Here is a 17,971-nt window from a genome sequence, read left to right on the forward strand (position 1 = left end):
AATGGTCTATCATAGTATAGCATATGGTTTGTTTTGTCAGAGTAAGTTTGAGTGTGTGTTTGTGTTTGTGTTTGTGTTTATGTTTGTGTTTGTGTGCAGGAGGGGAGCAGCCAATCCCGCTGTGGAATGAACACGATATCTCCACCGATGGAGATAAGCCCAAAATCTTGCTCTACTCCGTCAACCTGATGTTCAAGGTATGTGTGTCTCTGTGTATATGTGTGTGTTTGTATTTTCATTGAATGGATTTGAAGTGTATGTGAATAGTGTGTTTCTGACACTATACGCCATACAACATATGCATTTGTGTGTGAATGTGCCTTACAGGGCATCCAGGTGACTGCAACCACACCCTCCATGCGTGCTGTGCGTTTCGAGACAGGTTTGATTGAGCTTGAGCTATCCAATCGGATTCAGTGCAAGGCAACACCCACAGGAAGTAGTTACCTGAAGCTGTTTGGGAAATGCCAGGTGGATCTGAACCTCGCTCTTGGACAGATCGTCAAACACCAGGTGAGCACATTTTATCACACACAGACACACACACACACACACAAACACACATACACACACACACCTTTAATGAGCCAAGCCACCTGCACAGATACCAAGACACCACAAACTGCTTAATAAAGCAATGCAAGGGGGGCACTGTGGCGCAAGCTGACAAGCCCCCCATTTACGGGCTTCATTGCCCGCGGGGACGCAGGTTCAAGTCTGGCCTGATGTCGTTTCCCGATCCTCTCCCCACCTCTTCTCCGCCTCGCTTCCTGTCATCACTTCACTGTCCTGTACAATTAAAGCATAAAAAGCCAAAAAAATAAATCTTAAAAACGAAATAAAATAAAGCAATGCAAGAAAACACATGGACACTGTTGTCTTCTGAACAGGTGTATGAAGAGGCGGGTTCAGACTTCCACCAGGTGGCATATTTCCGCACCCGGATTGGTTTGCGGAACGCCCTGCAGGAGGAGATCAGCGGCTGCTCAGACAAAGAGGCCGTGCTCATCACACTAAACCGACCAATCATCTTCGCCCAACCTGTGGCTTTCGACAGAGGTATGTCCCGAGAGAGTGTGTTGTATACTGTAACAACACTGCACTGAAAATCTTCAGGACACCAGACTAGAGAGTTGCCTGGGTTTATCTTTAAATGTCATGGCATTTGAGTGTGTGTGTGTGTGCGTTAGTAAGTGTGTGTGTTTGTGTGTGTTGTAGCGGTGCTGTTCTGGCTGAACTACAAGGCGGCGTATGATAACTGGAAGTCTGAGAGTATGAAGCTGCACTCAGACATCCATGTGGCCACTAAAGAGGTGGTGGATAAACTACCAGCCATCCAGCAGAGCAGCGCCCAGGCCTTCAGCACCCTCTTCCTGCAGCTCACCGTCAACGACCTGGGCATCTGTCTACCCATCACCGGCTCCACACCGGTAACACACACACACACACACACACACACTTCACACACAGTAGATGTGTACATCATACAGTCACACACACACACACACACACTTCACACACAGTAGATGTGTACATCATACAGCCACACACACACACACACACACACACACACACTTCACACACACACACACACACACACACACACTTCACACACAGTTGCTGTGTACATCATACAGTCACACACACACACACACACACTTCACACACAGTAGATGTGTACATCATACAGTCACACACACACACACACACACACACACACACAATGAATGTGTAAACCGAACAGTCACAGTCTCACACACATGCTCTGCTAACGTTGCCCTGTGTGTCTCTCTAGGCCAATCACAGCATTGACTTTGACACGGGCTCAGCCCTGGTGCTGACCATTGAGAGCACGCTGATCACTGCCTGCTCGTCCGAGTCGCTCGTGAGCAAAGGCCACTTCAAGAACTTCTGCATCCGATTCGCTGAGGGATTTGAGACCTCCTGGGACGACTGGAAACCAGAACTGCGGGTAGACATGGTGATGAATGCCTGTGAGTGACACACACACACACACTCTCTCTCTCTCTATCTCTCTCACACTCTCACACGCTCTCTCTCTCACTCTCTCTCTCTCACACACTCTCTTTTTTCACGCTCTCTCTCTCACGCTCTCTCTCTCACTCTCTCTGTCTCTCCCTCTCTCTCTCACACTTTCTCCCTTTCTCTCTTTCACTCTCTCTCTCTCGCAAACACAGTGGCCAACCTTTTAGCACTCACTCATTTGTGAGCGGAGCGTGACGAGCAGGTGTTCCCGTCTGCGTGGGGCTGTTTCAGCCCTGCTAGGAAAGAGGTTGGAATGGCTGACCGATGGAGGGGAGAAGAGAGGGAGAGAGGGAGAGAGAGAGAAAAAAGTCTTCATGTCTTGAAGAATATGGCTTTGAGGACAAATCAAGTCTTTCAGACATACCCACTGAGGCTTTTGTCCGACGGCACTATGGACAGCTCCGTCTCCTCCGCCCTCTCTCCGGAGCCAGAGGAGCAGACAGACAGATGAGGTCGAAATGACCCCAGCCTGCTTATTGAGATGATGGAGCTCTCCGTGGTGCTGCCAGCCTCCAGCTTGGCAGATGAGGTCAGCGGGCACGATCAATATCCCTCCTTCGGCGTCCTCGTCCAACCTCTTGCCAACTCGCAACGATTTTTTTAACAAAACTGCCAACTGATGGAACATTTGGGAGACTGGCCAGGTTGCTTGGAAGTATAAGGGTCGTGTGTTAAGTATCATCACATCACATTAATGGTGGAGTCAGCAATTGACTAGACACTGCTGTCATAAAATTCATCAAATGCACCGCCTCCCTTTGGGGTTCTTCCTAACATTCATTTCCTTTCGGCCCTGCTAAATTTGCTCAGAGGGATGGAAGATCACCGACTGATCGAATGCCTCATGGTTCTGATTGGTTAGATTGAAGAAAAGCACGTTGTCTGGTTCCATTGCCTGTTACAGAGTCTGGAGCACTTCCAGCCATTTGTGTTCTAATAGTCCTTATGCCACTCCACAGGTCTTGTGTGCTCTCTGACTGCAGGCACCACTACCCACCGTCTTAACCAAAGTGTGTGATTAAACATACAGCAAGCTGCCACGGTAACTGCTGCCACGGTAACACTGTTGTGTGTCTCCGTTTTAGGTGTTGTTCCTGACGGCACATATGAGGTCTGCTCTAAGACTACAGGACAACCAGCTGCAGGTGTGTCTGTGTGTCCGTGTGTGTGTCCGTGTGTGTGTGTGTGTGTCTGTGTTTCCGTGTGTGTGTGTGTGTGTGTGTATCCGTGTGTGTGTGTGTGTGTGTGTGTGTGTGTGTTTGCAGAGTCTTGGATTTTTTTTCTGTGTATGTTTGTGTGTGTTTGCAGAGTCTTGAATTTTTTTCTGTGTATGTTTGTGTGTGTGTGTGTGTGTGTGTGTGTGTGTGTGTGTGTGTGTGTGTGTGTGTGTGTGTGTGTGTGTGTGTGTGTGTGTGTGTGTGTTTGCAGAGTCTTGGATTTTGTTTCTGTGTATGTTTGTGTGTGTGTGTGTGTGTGTGTGTGTGTGTGTGTGTGTGTTTGCAGAGTCCTGGATTACTTTTCTGTGTATGTTTGTGTTTGTGTGTGTGTGTTGTGATTTGTTTACTCCCGTGTGCCCCACAGACAGCAGCAGTGCAGGGAAGTGGGTTCTGAACGTCCTGTGGAAGATGTGTGGCATTGACGTGCACATGGACCCCAACATTGGCAAGCGCCTGAACGCGCTGGGCATCACGCTCACTTCGCTGACCGGCGAGGAGGACCCGGACGACATCGCCGACCTCAACTCCGTGAACATGGCCGACCTGTCTGACGAGGACGAGAGCGATGGGGTGTCTCCCACCCCGCACATGGTGAGAGGGCAGACCTCAGTCATTCACCCCAAACCCCCAAACACTGAACTCTGATCCTTTGACCCCAAGCAATGCATAATCATGTGTCCCTTTATGAAGTACACTGCCATTTAGGGTTACTAGAAACATCCTCTAACTATCTATACAATCTTTTACCACTTGCTCTTTAAGTGTAAGTTAATAAAGAGCCCCTTACTTTAAATCCCCAGCCATAATGTATTGGCCATAATATCTACTCTTTCTCTAAGTTGCTTTAATTTCTGCAGTGACTCGCAATTTTTTATATATATATAACAATTTTGTCCATGTCTGTATATATATATATATATATATATATATATATACAGACGTGGACAAAATTGTTGGTACCCTTCCGCTAAAGGAAGAAAAAGCCACAATGGTCACTGAAATAACTTGAAACTGACAAAAGTAATAATAAATACAAATGTACTGAAAATGAACTAATGAAAATCAGACATTGCTTTTGAATTGTGGTTCAACAGAAAAAAAATAAACAAATCAAACTGGCCTGGACAAAAATGATGGTACCCCTAGAAAAGATTTAAAATAATTTGACCATAGGGACATGTTAAACTAAGGTGTGTCCTTTAATTAGCATTACAGGTGTCTTCAAACTTGTAATCAGTCAGTCTGCCTTTTTAAAGGGTGAAAAGTAGTCACTGTGGTGTTTGGTATCAGGATGTGTACCACACTGAACATGGACCACAGAAAGCTAAGGACAGAGTTGTTTCAGGAAATTAGAAAGAAAATTATAGACAAGCATGTTAAAGGTAAAGGCTATAAGACCATCTCCAAGCAGCTTGATATTCCTGTGACTACAGTTGCACATATTATTCAGAAGTTTAAGGTCCAGGGGACTGTAGCCAACCTCCCTGGATGTGGCCGCAAGAGGAAAATTGATGACAAATTGAAGGGACGGATAATACGAATGGTAACCAAAGAGCCCAGAACAACTTCCAACGAGATTAGAGGTGAACTCCAAGGTCAAGGTACATCAGTGTCAGATCGCACCATACGTCGCTGTTTGAGCCAAAGTCGACCGAGGAGTACACCACTGTTGGTTGAAAGCAAATCATATAAAAGCGAGACTGGAATTTGCCAAAATGCATATTGACAAGCCACAGGGCTTCTGGGAGAATGTCCTTGGGAAAGATGAGACAAAACTGGAGCTTGTCAGTTTCAAGTTATTTCAGTGACCATTGTGGGTTTTTCTTTCTTTAACGGAAGGGTACCAACAATTTTGTCCACGTCTGTATATATATTTGAATGTATTTTGACTCCCAAGCCATAACCATATCTTTTTTTCCAGCCACAATCACAAGGCTGCCTGAATATAAAACTGGTTTCAGGAGCTCTGTTCATGTGTCACACATTCATGTCTGTCTAACTGTTAAACTCTAACAGCATGTCTGCAAGAGATAACAACGAGGGTGTGTTTTGTCTTCATATGTCTGTTTAGGTATGACAGTACTGACATTACGTTGCATGTATGTGTGTTTGTTTCAGAAGTTTGTTGAAGCAAGCAGATGTCCATAATGTTGTTGTCGGTCTGTGTGTTGTGTCTGTGTGTGTGTGTGTGTGTGTGTTGTGTGTGTTAAAACGGCTAATATTTCATTCAGCGTGGTGAGGGCAGCCTCAGTCCGAGGGTGTCCTTCCGGAAGCGTCTGGTGGACAGCATTCTGGGCTTGAGCCCTACCCAGTCGCCCCGCTCCGCTACGCCTGAATATTTTGTCATGACCCCGCCGCCCACGAGAGCGCGCACGGCTGAGAGGCTCAGGCCGCTCTCCTGGGGCTGTGTATGTAGAGCGTCCTCAAACCACCCCTTATCCTCACCACTTCTCAACCTCTCTCCTAGAACATCTTTAAACCACCCCTTTTTTCACCACTTCTAAACCTCTTTCCTCAGGGTTGGGTTTTCTCTTACCCTCTTTATCTTCTTCAAATGCCCTGAAAGGTTATTCTTCCGAAGATTTTCATTTTCAGAAGTAAATTTTTCCTAAGTGCTCATATCACCTGCACGACTATATAAGGACTATGACTGCTGTCGGTTTGGTGTGGGATGGCTTTGGCATGCTGTTTGGTACTTGTTTCCGTCACATGGGTCAAGGTCGTCTGAAGAGCAAATTCTGCTTAACTCTCGAGACTTGTGAAAGATTTGAATCATCACCTCTTCATGCTTTTATTTTAGGGTGGCACATCTTGATCTCCTGGGTTTTCGATCAACATGGTGACGAACGTTGGTGTGCCTCTCTGCACGTGTCTAACTTCTGTGTAATGCTGTTCCTCAACAGGAACCCATTGACCCAAGAAGGCAGATGGCGATGGGGAATCAGATCATTGACGCACGTGGCAGGAAGTTCACCAAGAGGCTGGTGGACATCAGGGAGCTCAATGAACAAGCCAAGGTCATCGATGACCTCAAGTAAGCTAGACCTTCCCAACCCCTGATTCCTACTTTTACCCATACACAACTTTAACACCACCTTTCACCAGCTGAACACGGACTGTAACTTTTTTCCCCCCAATGTCCCCCTCATGACCATAATGAGTTCAAGGCTTATTTCTTACACGCTGTCTGTGTCTCTGAAAGGAAACTGGGAGCCAGCGAGGGCACCATAAACCAGGAGATCCAGAGGTACCAGCAGCTGGAGTCGGTTGCCGTGAACGACATCCGCCGTGATGTGCGCAAGAAGCTGCGTCGCTCCAGCATGAGGGTGGGTCACCTTTTAAGTCCTACCCCACTACACCTTTAAGAGTTACCCCACTACACCTTTAAGTCCTACCCCACTACACCTTTAAGTCCTACCCCACCACACCTTTTAAGAGTTACCCCACTACACCTTTAAGTCCTACACCACTACACCTTTAAGTCCTACACCACTACACCTTTAAGTAGTACCCCACCACACCTTTAGCACTTAGCGCTGCTTAAGCAGTAGCTGTGTGATGGCCTACACTGGTTTTAAAATGAGGTTTTACAATTTACAATGTACACTTAAACTCCCAATTACTACACATCAAGTTGAATAGACTATACTAGTGTATCATATGTAGCGGGCTCACCATTCCTCAGCATCACATTCACTAGTGCCCTCACTAATGTGTAGTCTTCTAAAATGACTTTTATATTTGTGCGGGTGTCCGTATTCAGGCTGACATACATTAGTGCCCTCACTAATGACTTTTATATTTGTGCGCGTGTCCATATTCAGGCTGACATACATTAGTGCCCTCTTTAATGTGTAGTCTGCTAAAATGACTTTTATATTTGTGCGGGTGTCCGTATTCAGGCTGACATACATTAGTGCCCTCTTTAATGTGTAGTCTGCTAAAATGACTTTTATATTTGTGCGGGTGTCCTTATTCAGGCTGACATACATTAGTGCCCTCACTAATGACTTTTATATTTGTGCGGGTGTCCGTATCCAGGCTGCGTCCCTGAAGGATAAGTGGGGCCTGGGATACAAGCCCAGCTACAACAACAGATCCAAGAGCATCTCAGCAGCAGCAGGCAACCGACCTGCTTTGAAGAGGATGGAGAGACAGAGGTGAATTAATACACACACACACACACACACACACACACTCACACACCACAGACAAACATATAATACATGAATTGATTAATTTATTCAGTATATATACACTAACATAAACCAGCACACACACCACACACACAGATGATGTACTTTATACACTGCAACAATGCCTAGGAAAAACACAGGGTCATCACTGTAGGTCTTCTGTTTTGTAGTAGAGCTCACCAAGTTTAGGTGTATGTGAATGTGGTCCCCTTGACAGCATACTGGATGGGTGTATGACTTATAGCACCTGTTGTTTCAGCTCTAGACTTGGAGAGATGGATGACTTGCCTGATATTCGAGTTGATGCAGCATCCCCTGGACCACGAGTGACATTTAATATTGACACGGTAGTGTGTGTATGTGTGTGTGTGTGCGTGCATGTGCATGTGTGTATATGTGTGCGTGTGTGTGCATATGTGTGTGCGTGTACTGTATGCATTTCCGTGTGTGTCGTTTGTGTATTTCATATGTCCCTTGATTTCTATACTGTATGTTATTCATACATTTCATATAACACTGTGTGAACCACTTCACTTTCCGTACTCCTGTTTGGAAATGTGCTGCCGTCTTTACTCCAGTTGTTAATGCACAGTGCTTTTATTTTCTGTGTGTTTTGGTGGAGCTCTCAAGGAATATGTTTTTATATCTCCTCCACAACACACTTTTATGTGAACACTCACTCACCCGCACACACACACACACACACGCGCACGCACTCACACTCATTCATACACACACACACACACACACACACACACACACACGCGCACGCACTCACACTCATACACACACACACACACACACATGCACAAAAGTCACACCTTTTCACTTTCTGTTCGTTTGTGGATGAGTTCTGACTGTGTTTGTATTCAAGATGGAAGGTGTAGCTTTGGACACCCCACTCCCTTTGAGTCCAGCTGACTTAGTCTTCAAGGTATTTCACCAAAAACCCCAAACACGATCGCACGAATTCAATCTGAACCGCTCACGCCGCCCCCCCCCCCTTCTGTCGCGCTTTGGGAAGCCGCCTGTCAAATTCACCCGCTGGATCCCTGCTCTTCTTGTCTGATACGACTGGAGCGGTCTCTTCGTCTCTGATCCTCTGTCGATATAACTACCTCCTTCTCTGTATTTCGTCCGGTCTCTCCCAGTGTTTCGCTCATTGACTTTTTCTTCTCACTTGTTAAGTCTAAATTCTGATCGGGCAGTTGCACGCACTCAAACACAGATATGCACACACACTCTTCCTCACAGGTGTTTCTTCTTTCCTGCACGCACACACACACACACACACACACACACAAACACACACACGCACGTGCACAATACACACTGGCAAAAGGGGTTGTTTTCGTTTTCCTCTGGAGGTCACAATGTCCATTTCCATACCTTCATCATCTTCATCCTAACCTTCATGTCTTTATCTCCGCATTCTATCTCTCGTGGTTTCTCCATCCCTCTCTCCTCCGCTGGCTGGTAGGGTAATTGCATGACCTGCAGGGGATAAAGGGCTTAGGTTCAGATATTTATGAACTACCTTCTCATCAGATAGCTAGGTAACTAGGCATCATCTGACTATTGGCCACCTAAATCGGGCATCACCTAGTTTATCAACCATTGCTGTTTTAAATTGGACTTGAAAATCCAGTCTGTCAACACTAGCCTTTTACAATCTGACCTCACCAACCCATAAAAGCAGACTGTACCAATCTAATCAGATTGCATTTCTATATCTATCACTTGTTTAACTGTAGATAACACCTTACGAGTCCAGGCCACAGCTGTACCTATGGGCTAACCATTTAAGATCGATGGCGTGATTTGGACGATGAAGGATGGATGGGTAGCGATGTAGTTAGAGAGGTAGATCAGGCAGTAGTGTTGGTAGATGTGAGAGATCTCTGATTGCCTCTCGCTGTGGTTGTTGAAGTTCCCGGAGGAGACAGAGGTGGACCTGTTGTCCGCTGCCATCGACGACTCGCCTCATCCTTTCCCATCATGCTCAGTGTTCAGTGCTCCTGGCACGCCCGCTGCCTTCTCACCCCGCCTTCCCTTCCAGCACGACGACGGTCGCCGCGACGACCTCTCCTCCTCTTCTTCGGAGGACTCTGACAAGGAGGATGAGTATGTCCGCGAGAGGCAGATGAGCTACTACCCGCGACCCAGGTGACTGGAACACACGTTTACACACTAAAGTCTTATTTATTGGTTATTAGAACTTAATCAATCAGATTGGTTTGGAACAGTGTTGTGGTCAGTGTGGGGCCTAGAGAAGGTATTGACCAAGGCTAGTTCATAGCTTAAAAATGTTTATTTCGAAAAGAGAAAGTTTATGTTTCCTTTTCCTTAATTTGACATTCATTTTGGGCCCCATATTTTTTTAAAAGGTGAATGGCAAGACACTTAGAAGCATGTTCGCTATAGGTCACATACACCCACACTTAGCTAATGGTTTGTTGTGCATTCGCGTTGTCCCATCAGTACGTCCCACAGGAGGACGTCTGGCTTTGCAGCTCTGTTCGGGGCGGCCACGCCGTCCTCCACCCCCCAGCGCGGCATCACCGCCCCGGGCACTGAGCGGAACATCGACTTTGAGCTGGACGTGCGCGTGGAAATCGACAGCGGCAAGTGTGTGCTGCACCCCACCACCCAGCAGCCCGAGCATGACGAGGTCGCCCTCCGAAGGTCAGCTTGGCTTGATCTAGTATCTGAATTGTAATGTTTAAATGCTGCAACACTGTCCGATCTTTAACAGTGGAGTCTTTAACTGTGTGTGTGTGTGTGTGTGTGTGTGTGTGTGTGTGTGTGTGTGTGTGTGTGTGTGTGTGTGTGTGTCCTGCAGGAGTTGTGAGCGCAGCTCCCGCTCCCTGGACCAGGAGTCTCCCCCTAAGCGGCGTAAGCTGCACCCCAGCTTCACCTCCACCTCCCAGCTCCTGAACAAGCGCATGCCCTCCTCCCTGCAGAACAAGAGCTCCGACCTGGAGACCACCATCTTTTACATCCCTGGTGTAGATGTCAAGGTTGGAGACATACACTTACGCTCACACACACACGCACACACACACCAGCTTTGACATCGAGGCCACCATCTTTTACACCCCTGGTTGGTCAAGGCCGTAAAGACACACATACACATACAAAATACATACACATGCATTTGTGAACACAAATACAAGTGCAGTTGCACGCATGCATGCATGCACACTCACACACATGCGTATGTGTACAAACACACACACAACTGAGACACCGATGCCAAAAAAACACGCCTGCATGAATCAATGGCATTTCTGATCCAAAGCACATGTTTCTATTGATCACAGCTCCACTACAACTCCAAGAACCTGAAGACGGAGTCACCCAACGCCTCCCGCGGATCCTCGCTGCCCCGGACCCTCTCCAAAGAGTCCAAGCTGTTTGGTATGAGAGAGCTGCCCACAGACCCCCCCAGCCCCCCCTCTGCTGCCCAAGGCAGGACTAACACTCTCCACCCTCCCCCTCCCCCTCCTCTACCCTCAGGTACACACACACACACACACACACACACACACACACACACACACACACAACTGCACGACAGACGCATGCACAGTGCTAATGTAAAGATTCTCAAAATGTACTTGCATGCAGATAAGTACGCACACATTAACACACACACACACACACACACATAAACACACACGCACACACGCACACACACACACAGGTGCGGTATATATGCATGTTACTATACACACGTGTGCATTCTCTTGCCTCCATGCCTACTTGCCCCAAGATGCAGCAACAGAAAGGAATGCTCCGATGGCAACTAGCCTGCGCTTTGCTACCCTGGATTGAAATCGGTCACTCACAGTCTCTCTTCCTGTAGTCTTTAACACCCTTTAGTAACAATCGGTCACTCAGTCTCTCTTCCTGTAGTCTTTAACACCCTTTAGTAACAATCGGTCACTCACAGTCTCTCTTCCTGTAGTCTTTAACACCCTTTAGTAACAATCGGTCACTCACAGTCTCTCTTCCTGTAGTCTTTAACACCCTTTAGTAACAATCGGTCACTCAGTCTCTCTTCCTGTAGTCTTTAACACCCTTTAGTAACAATCGGTCACTCACAGTCTCTCTTCCTGTAGTCTTTAACACCCTTTAGTAACAATCGGTCACTCACAATCTCTCTTCCTGTAGTCTTTAACACCCTTTAGTAACCTGCATGTGTATACCCCTGGTGTAAAATGGGCCTCCTATGGTGTGGTCTGTGATATGATGTCATGTGACGTGATTGTGTTTGTTGTTGTTGTTGTTTGTGTGTATTAAAATTAATGTTGGTCCGTGTGTGTGTCTCTGCTGTAGGCACCACTAAAGGCAAAGCCACTAGTGGGGTGAAGACAGCCAAGCTGTACGCGTGGGTCGCCCTGCAGACCCTCCCCGAGGAGATGGTCATCAGTCCCTGTCTGCTGGACTTCCTGGAGAAAGCTCTAGAAACTATCCCCATCACACCAGTTGACAGGAACTACACAAGTAATATCAGTGCACATTCAGCATGTATTCACACATCGCAATCCCTCTGCAGTTAAGGCACTAACCGACATGAAAAACATGTGTGTGTGTGTCTGTGTGTGTCTGTGTCTGTGTGTGTGTGTGTGTGTGTGTGTGTGTCTGCGTGCACAGATGTAAGCGCTCCAGAGGAGGATGTGACCCAGTTTGACTCGGTGGAGCCCTTGGAAGAGTCTCAGGTGTCTCTGGTCTCCTCTGCCACCTCCCCTTACTCCTCCTTCCCCGTGGACGTAGTCGTTTACGTCAGAGTGCAGGTACTCCATCTCATCTCATCTCATCTCAGTGAGCTCTCTCACCTCTCACTGATGGGAGATGGGAATCACACATGGTCTCTTAGTTGTTTACGTCAGAGTAGAGGTACTCCATCTCATCTCATCTCATCTCAGTGAGGTCTCTCACCTCTCACAGATGGGAGATGTGAATCACACATGGTCGCTGGGGGCTATTCTTATCTGGTGTTGGTGTACTCACATTAGCTAGAGGGAAATTAGATTCAGATGTAACGCTGATGTCATTTCTAGATATGACTAATGAAGAACTGGCATCTATGATATTTGTCCTGGTGGTGAAGTAATGCTGTTGTCTTTGTGTGTGTGTGTGTGTGTGTGTGTGTGTGTGTGTGTCTCTGTGTGTGTGTGTGTGTGTGTGTGTGTGTGTGTGTGTGTGTGTGTGTGTGTGTGCTCGCGCCTTCCCTTCCCACCACAGCCTTCACAGATCAGGTTCAGCTGTCTGCCCATGTCTCGGGTGGAGTGCATGCTGAAGCTCCCGTCTCTGGACCTGGTCTTCTCCTCCAACCGCGGCGAGCTGGAGCCGCCCAGCACCGCCCCCCCACCCGACACCGCCCAGCACACGCCCTCCTCCACACCTCCGTCGGTCCACAACGCCAACAGAGTACCAGGAGGAAAAGGTGCGGCCAGTTACCACCACAGGACGTCATGGCAACATAAGAGTGCAGCTTCATCCTCTGCTTCATAAGAGTGCAGCGTCATCCTCTGCTTCATAAGAGTGCAGCTTCACCCTCTGCTTTATAAGAGTCGGACCTCCAGTAATGACTGAGACGGCCCTTAGTTGTAGTACTTTAATGTTATTTGCAGTATGTTCATTTGTAAATATGAAAACATACGTTGCAAGCCGTGACTCATGCATTTAAAGCTTTTTTGGGATAGAACTCCATTTCAAAACACAGAACACATAGTCAGTTAAAACTAAATATGATTCACTATTCTGTCCACAAGGAGTGCTATTTCAAGCTTTAGGCTTGGCGTGAACTTGGAAATGAGTTAGTAGAATAGTCGTTTGGGGAAATTATTTAGTAGAATAGGCGTTTGGGCAAATGAGTTAGTAGAATAGGCGTTTGGGGGAAATGAGTTAGTAGAATAGGCGTTTGGGGAAATTAGTTAGTAGAATAGGCGTTTGGGGGAAATGAGTTAGTAGAATAGACGTTTGGGGGAAATGAGTTAGTAGAATAGACGTTTGGGGGAAATGAGTTAGTAGAATAGGCATTTGGGGGAAATTAGTTAGTAGAATAGACGTTTGGGGGAAATGAGTTAGTAGAATAGACGTTTGGGGGAAATGAGTTAGTAGAATAGACGTTTGGGGGAAATGAGTTAGTAGAATAGGCATTTGGGGGAAATTAGTTAGTAGAATAGACGTTTGGGGGAAATGAGTTAGTAGAATAGGCGTTTGGGGGAAATGAGTTAGTAGAATAGACGTTTGGGGGAAATGAGTTAGTAGAATAGGCATTTGGGGGAAATTAGTTCGTAGAATAGGCGTTTGGGGGAAATGAGTTAGTAGAATAGGCGTTTGGGGGAAATGAGTTAGTAGAATAGGCGTTTGGGGGAAATGAGTTAGTAGAAGAGGCGTTTGGGGAAATTAGTTCGTAGAATAGGCGTTTGGGGAAATTAGTTCGTAGAATAGGCGTTTGGGGAAATTAGTTCGTAGAAGAGGCGTTTGGGGAAATGAGTTAGTAGAATAGGCGTTTGGGGAAATTAGTTCGTAGAAGAGGCGTTTGGGGAAATGAGTTAGTAGAATAGACGTTTGGGGGAAATGAGTTAGTAGAATAGGCATTTGGGGGAAATGAGTTAGTAGAATAGACGTTTGGGGGAAATGAGTTAGTAGAATAGGCATTTGGGGGAAATTAGTTCGTAGAATAGGCGTTTGGGGGAAATGAGTTAGTAGAATAGGCGTTTGGGGGAAATGAGTTAGTAGAATAGGCGTTTGGGGGAAATGAGTTAGTAGAAGAGGCGTTTGGGGAAATTAGTTCGTAGAATAGGCGTTTGGGGAAATTAGTTCGTAGAATAGGCGTTTGGGGAAATTAGTTCGTAGAAGAGGCGTTTGGGGAAATGAGTTAGTAGAATAGGCGTTTGGGGAAATTAGTTCGTAGAAGAGGCGTTTGGGGAAATGAGTTAGTAGAATAGGCGTTTGGGGAAATTAGTTCGTAGAAGAGGCGTTTGGGGGATTGGGAAGCAGCTCCTCATGTTCTCCTCCCGTCTCCTCCACACAGCAGGTGCGTCCCCATCCCTGGGGAGTCCTCTGGGGCGTAGCCGACACAGCAGCAGCCAATCAGATCTCACGGGCCCTCCCATAAACTCATCGGGACTCAGTTTCACGGCGTGCATGTCCGACTTCTCCCTCTACGTGTTCCACCCCTACGGAGCCGGGAAGCAGAAGTCTGCCGTCACAGGGCTGGCCCCAGGCCCCAGTCCACTGGGTAAGAACTTCGTCAGTCAACACGTTTTAGTTTTATCACCTGAATCAAGTTCAAGTATTTTATTGTCAGATGCACAGAACAACACAGAGTCAGACCGGGCACTGAAATTCTTAAGACAAGACACCGCACAACAACCTACCATAGCATAACATAACACATAAGTACTCTGAACATAAATTAAACATATAATAAATCCACTAATTATACAAAATAAATATAATCATGGGCTGTGCTGGTTGGCCAGATATTAGATCTCCAGATATTCATCTCAGAACCGCCAATCTCAGAAATGTCTTGTATGATGGCTCAGTTGATATGATTGCCATGACAGAAAGTATATGAGAAAAATTTGAAAAGTAAGTGTTCTACACTGCCTGTGTGTGTGTGTGTGTGTGTGTGTGTGTGTGTGTGTGTACATATCTGTATAAATCACTGTGGAATACTGTTTGTCATCACATACTTTATAATGTGGGATTCTTACTGTAGGTGCAGTTGATGAAGAGGCCTCCTCAGTGACTGGCAGAAAGGATTCCTTGTCTATCAATTTGGAATTTGTAAAAGTCAGCCTATCACGAATGAGACGCACAGGAAGTCCCGCCTTCATTGACACCTTTATCAACAGCAAGGGTGGCAAACTGGACACCACCCTTATCAACATCTCAGGTAAACAACCTAAATATAAGCCTGAAGACCTGTCAGTCTGATGTGAAGGGATGTCAAAATATATGTGTTGATTTTTTGTGTGTGTGTGTGTGTGTCTGTATTTCTTTAGCGGTGTGTGACATCGGCTCTGCGTCGTTTAAATATGACATGCGGCGTCTGAGTGAGATCCTGGCCTTCCCTAGAGCCTGGTACCGCCGCAGCATCGCCCGGCGACTGTTCCTAGGAGACCAAACCATTAACATACCGCGTAAGTCTGAGGTCTCACGGTTGAGTACTCAGCCCAAATATATTTACACCTTGGGTTTTTTCCACAACCATTTTCTGCTGCTTTCCCCTAATGCTGTAAGGTTTGAACACTGTGTGTGTGTTTGTGTGTGTGTCTGTGTCTGTGTCTGTGTCTGTGTCGTGTGTGTGTGTGTGTGTGTGTGTGTGTGTGTGCGTGTGCGTGTGTGTGTGTGTGTGTGAGCAGCCTCAGGTCCAGCCACCCCTGACTCAGTGGAGAGCATGGCCCAGCACCTGTCCCCTGAGTCCAGCAGGAAGGCCTACTGGAGGACGTGGGACGGCCAGACCACACACAACGCCAGTGTGTTTAACGACTCCACGCCCTCACACACACACCTCAAGTCACCCGCCACGGGCCGCACACGCAGCGTGTCTGACTCCTCGGCACCACGCAGAGGTACACACACACACACAGACACACACACACACACACGCACACACAGTTACCTTACTTAAGGAGATAATAATGTAATAATAATACAGTTTACATGCACTCTTCCCATCTAGTTAATGTATATAGACATCCATACACACACAAAAACAAACACACACACATACACAGACTATAGATTAATCAATATTCTTCCTTCCTGTAGAGTCTGTGAGTAAAACTTCCACTCCCACGTTCCGGTCGGCTAAGGCTGCAGGGCTGCAGGGATCTCCCTGGGAGACGCTGGTGGTGTTCGCCATCAACCTGAAGCAGCTCAACGTCCAGATGAACATGAGCAACGTCATGGGAAACAACACGTGAGTGGGCGTGCAAATAGTCAGGCATAGGCAATCCCAAATAGTGTCGGGTACATCCCGTCCGAGAAATTAGATGAAAGGATGAAAGGAAAATGTATTGAATGATGGATAATTTAATTTAACAGACTTGTAGTACAACACATTACTCACTCTTAAAGTTTAGACACAAAACACACAACACAAGCACAAAGCATCACTGTGGCAGTTAGACATTACCACTAACAGTATTCACACCCCATTAGACAAATTATGAAATGTAGTCATTTAGCAGACGCTGTTATCCAAAGCAACGTACAAAGGAGTAAACAATCAAGCTACGAGCCTAGTGTAACAATAAATACTACTTTACATAAGGAATAAAAAGGGCAGGAATGTAACTACTGTAAGAGCGAGTTAAGTACTAGTTAGACGAGATAGCAGTTTTGTGCAAAAATGTGCAATTGTATGTGGAGTAGTGGTAGAAACCCTGAGGATTCGTCTCATATGGTGTGTGTGTGTGTGTGTGTGTGTGTGTGTGTGTGTGTGTGTGTGTGTGTGTGTGTGTGTGTGTGTGTGCGGGTAATGCGATACGTGTCGCCTGTGTGTTTTAGTTGGCAGACCAGCGGTCTGAAGAGCCAGGGTCGTCTGTCAGTGGGCAGTAACCGGGACCGTGAGATCAGCATGTCTGTGGGACTGGGGCGCTCCAAACTGGACTCCAAGGGTGGAGTGGTGGGTGGAAACATCGACGTAAACACCCTGGAGATGGTCTGTAAGTAAACATCGTGTGTGAATGTTTGTGTCACCTCTTAATGTAAACCCATAGTGCTGTTGAACACATTTAACACCCTGGAGATGGTCTGTAAGTAAACATTGCGTGTGAATGTTTGTGTAACCTTTTAATGTAAACCCATAGTGCTGTTGAACACATTTTCACCTTCCTACGTTGATATCAACACATGGTGTACAAGTAAAAAAAAAAAAAAAGCATCATGCCTACTTCCTGTCTCATCTGCTTTACCATGGCGATGGTTTCCGTGCAGCCCACATCTCGGAGCATCCCAACCAGCAGCCGAGTCATAAGATCCAGATCACCATGGGCTCCACGGAGGCGCGTCTGGACTATATGGGCTCCAGCATCCTCATGGGCGTCTTCAGCAACGCAGACCTGAAGCTGGAGGACGAGTGGAAGGTCAACCTCTGCACCTCAGAGGCCAGCCTATCAGAGAAAAGTGAGATCTTTATCCATGGCGACCTGCAGTGGGACATCTTCCAGGTGATCATCTCGCGCTCCACCACCCCCGACCTGATCAAGATCGGCATGAAGCTGCAGGAGTTCTTCACGCAGCAGTTTGACACCAGCAAGCGCGCCCTCTCCACCTGGGGCCCTGTGCCCTACCAGCCCCCCAAGACCCCCGTCATCAACGTCGACAAGGGGGCCCCTGAGTGTAAGTGTGTGTGTGTGTGTGTGTGTGTGTGTGTGTGTGTGTGTGTGTGTGTGTGTGTGTGTGTGTGTGTGTGTGTGTGTGTGTGTAATGTGTACACAATAGTAGAGGTATGAGACACAAAACCATGATATCTCTTTCGAT

General features: G+C 46.9%; 1 protein-coding gene across 6 annotated transcripts in view; it reads left to right on the plus strand.

Moving 5' to 3' along the window:
* The window catches only part of kiaa1109 (KIAA1109 ortholog), a 52,329-nt gene that overhangs the window by 30,187 nt on the left and 4,171 nt on the right, over positions 1-17,971 (plus strand). For 2 of the 6 annotated variants that reach the window (XM_042709828.1, XM_042709829.1), the window contains 26 exons: positions 100-197; positions 328-513; positions 891-1,059; positions 1,219-1,430; positions 1,796-1,994; positions 3,132-3,191; positions 3,628-3,854; positions 6,167-6,297; positions 6,466-6,589; positions 7,305-7,423; positions 7,719-7,806; positions 8,334-8,393; positions 9,390-9,625; positions 9,941-10,144; positions 10,302-10,479; positions 10,783-10,978; positions 11,801-11,968; positions 12,119-12,258; positions 12,710-12,911; positions 14,508-14,714; positions 15,201-15,377; positions 15,487-15,624; positions 15,847-16,056; positions 16,256-16,406; positions 16,997-17,154; positions 17,426-17,830. In XM_042709828.1, the coding sequence (XP_042565762.1) occupies positions 100-197; positions 328-513; positions 891-1,059; positions 1,219-1,430; positions 1,796-1,994; positions 3,132-3,191; positions 3,628-3,854; positions 6,167-6,297; positions 6,466-6,589; positions 7,305-7,423; positions 7,719-7,806; positions 8,334-8,393; positions 9,390-9,625; positions 9,941-10,144; positions 10,302-10,479; positions 10,783-10,978; positions 11,801-11,968; positions 12,119-12,258; positions 12,710-12,911; positions 14,508-14,714; positions 15,201-15,377; positions 15,487-15,624; positions 15,847-16,056; positions 16,256-16,406; positions 16,997-17,154; positions 17,426-17,830 (4,443 nt within the window). The remainder of the gene's footprint in view (positions 1-99; positions 198-327; positions 514-890; positions 1,060-1,218; positions 1,431-1,795; positions 1,995-3,131; positions 3,192-3,627; positions 3,855-6,166; positions 6,298-6,465; positions 6,590-7,304; positions 7,424-7,718; positions 7,807-8,333; positions 8,394-9,389; positions 9,626-9,940; positions 10,145-10,301; positions 10,480-10,782; positions 10,979-11,800; positions 11,969-12,118; positions 12,259-12,709; positions 12,912-14,507; positions 14,715-15,200; positions 15,378-15,486; positions 15,625-15,846; positions 16,057-16,255; positions 16,407-16,996; positions 17,155-17,425; positions 17,831-17,971) is intronic. The other 4 variants (XM_042709831.1, XM_042709830.1, XM_031580994.2 and 1 more) reach the window with 4 other exon arrangements.

Source organism: Clupea harengus, chromosome 14 (assembly GCF_900700415.2).
Source record: "Clupea harengus chromosome 14, Ch_v2.0.2, whole genome shotgun sequence".
Classification (NCBI taxonomy): domain Eukaryota; kingdom Metazoa; phylum Chordata; class Actinopteri; order Clupeiformes; family Clupeidae; genus Clupea; species Clupea harengus.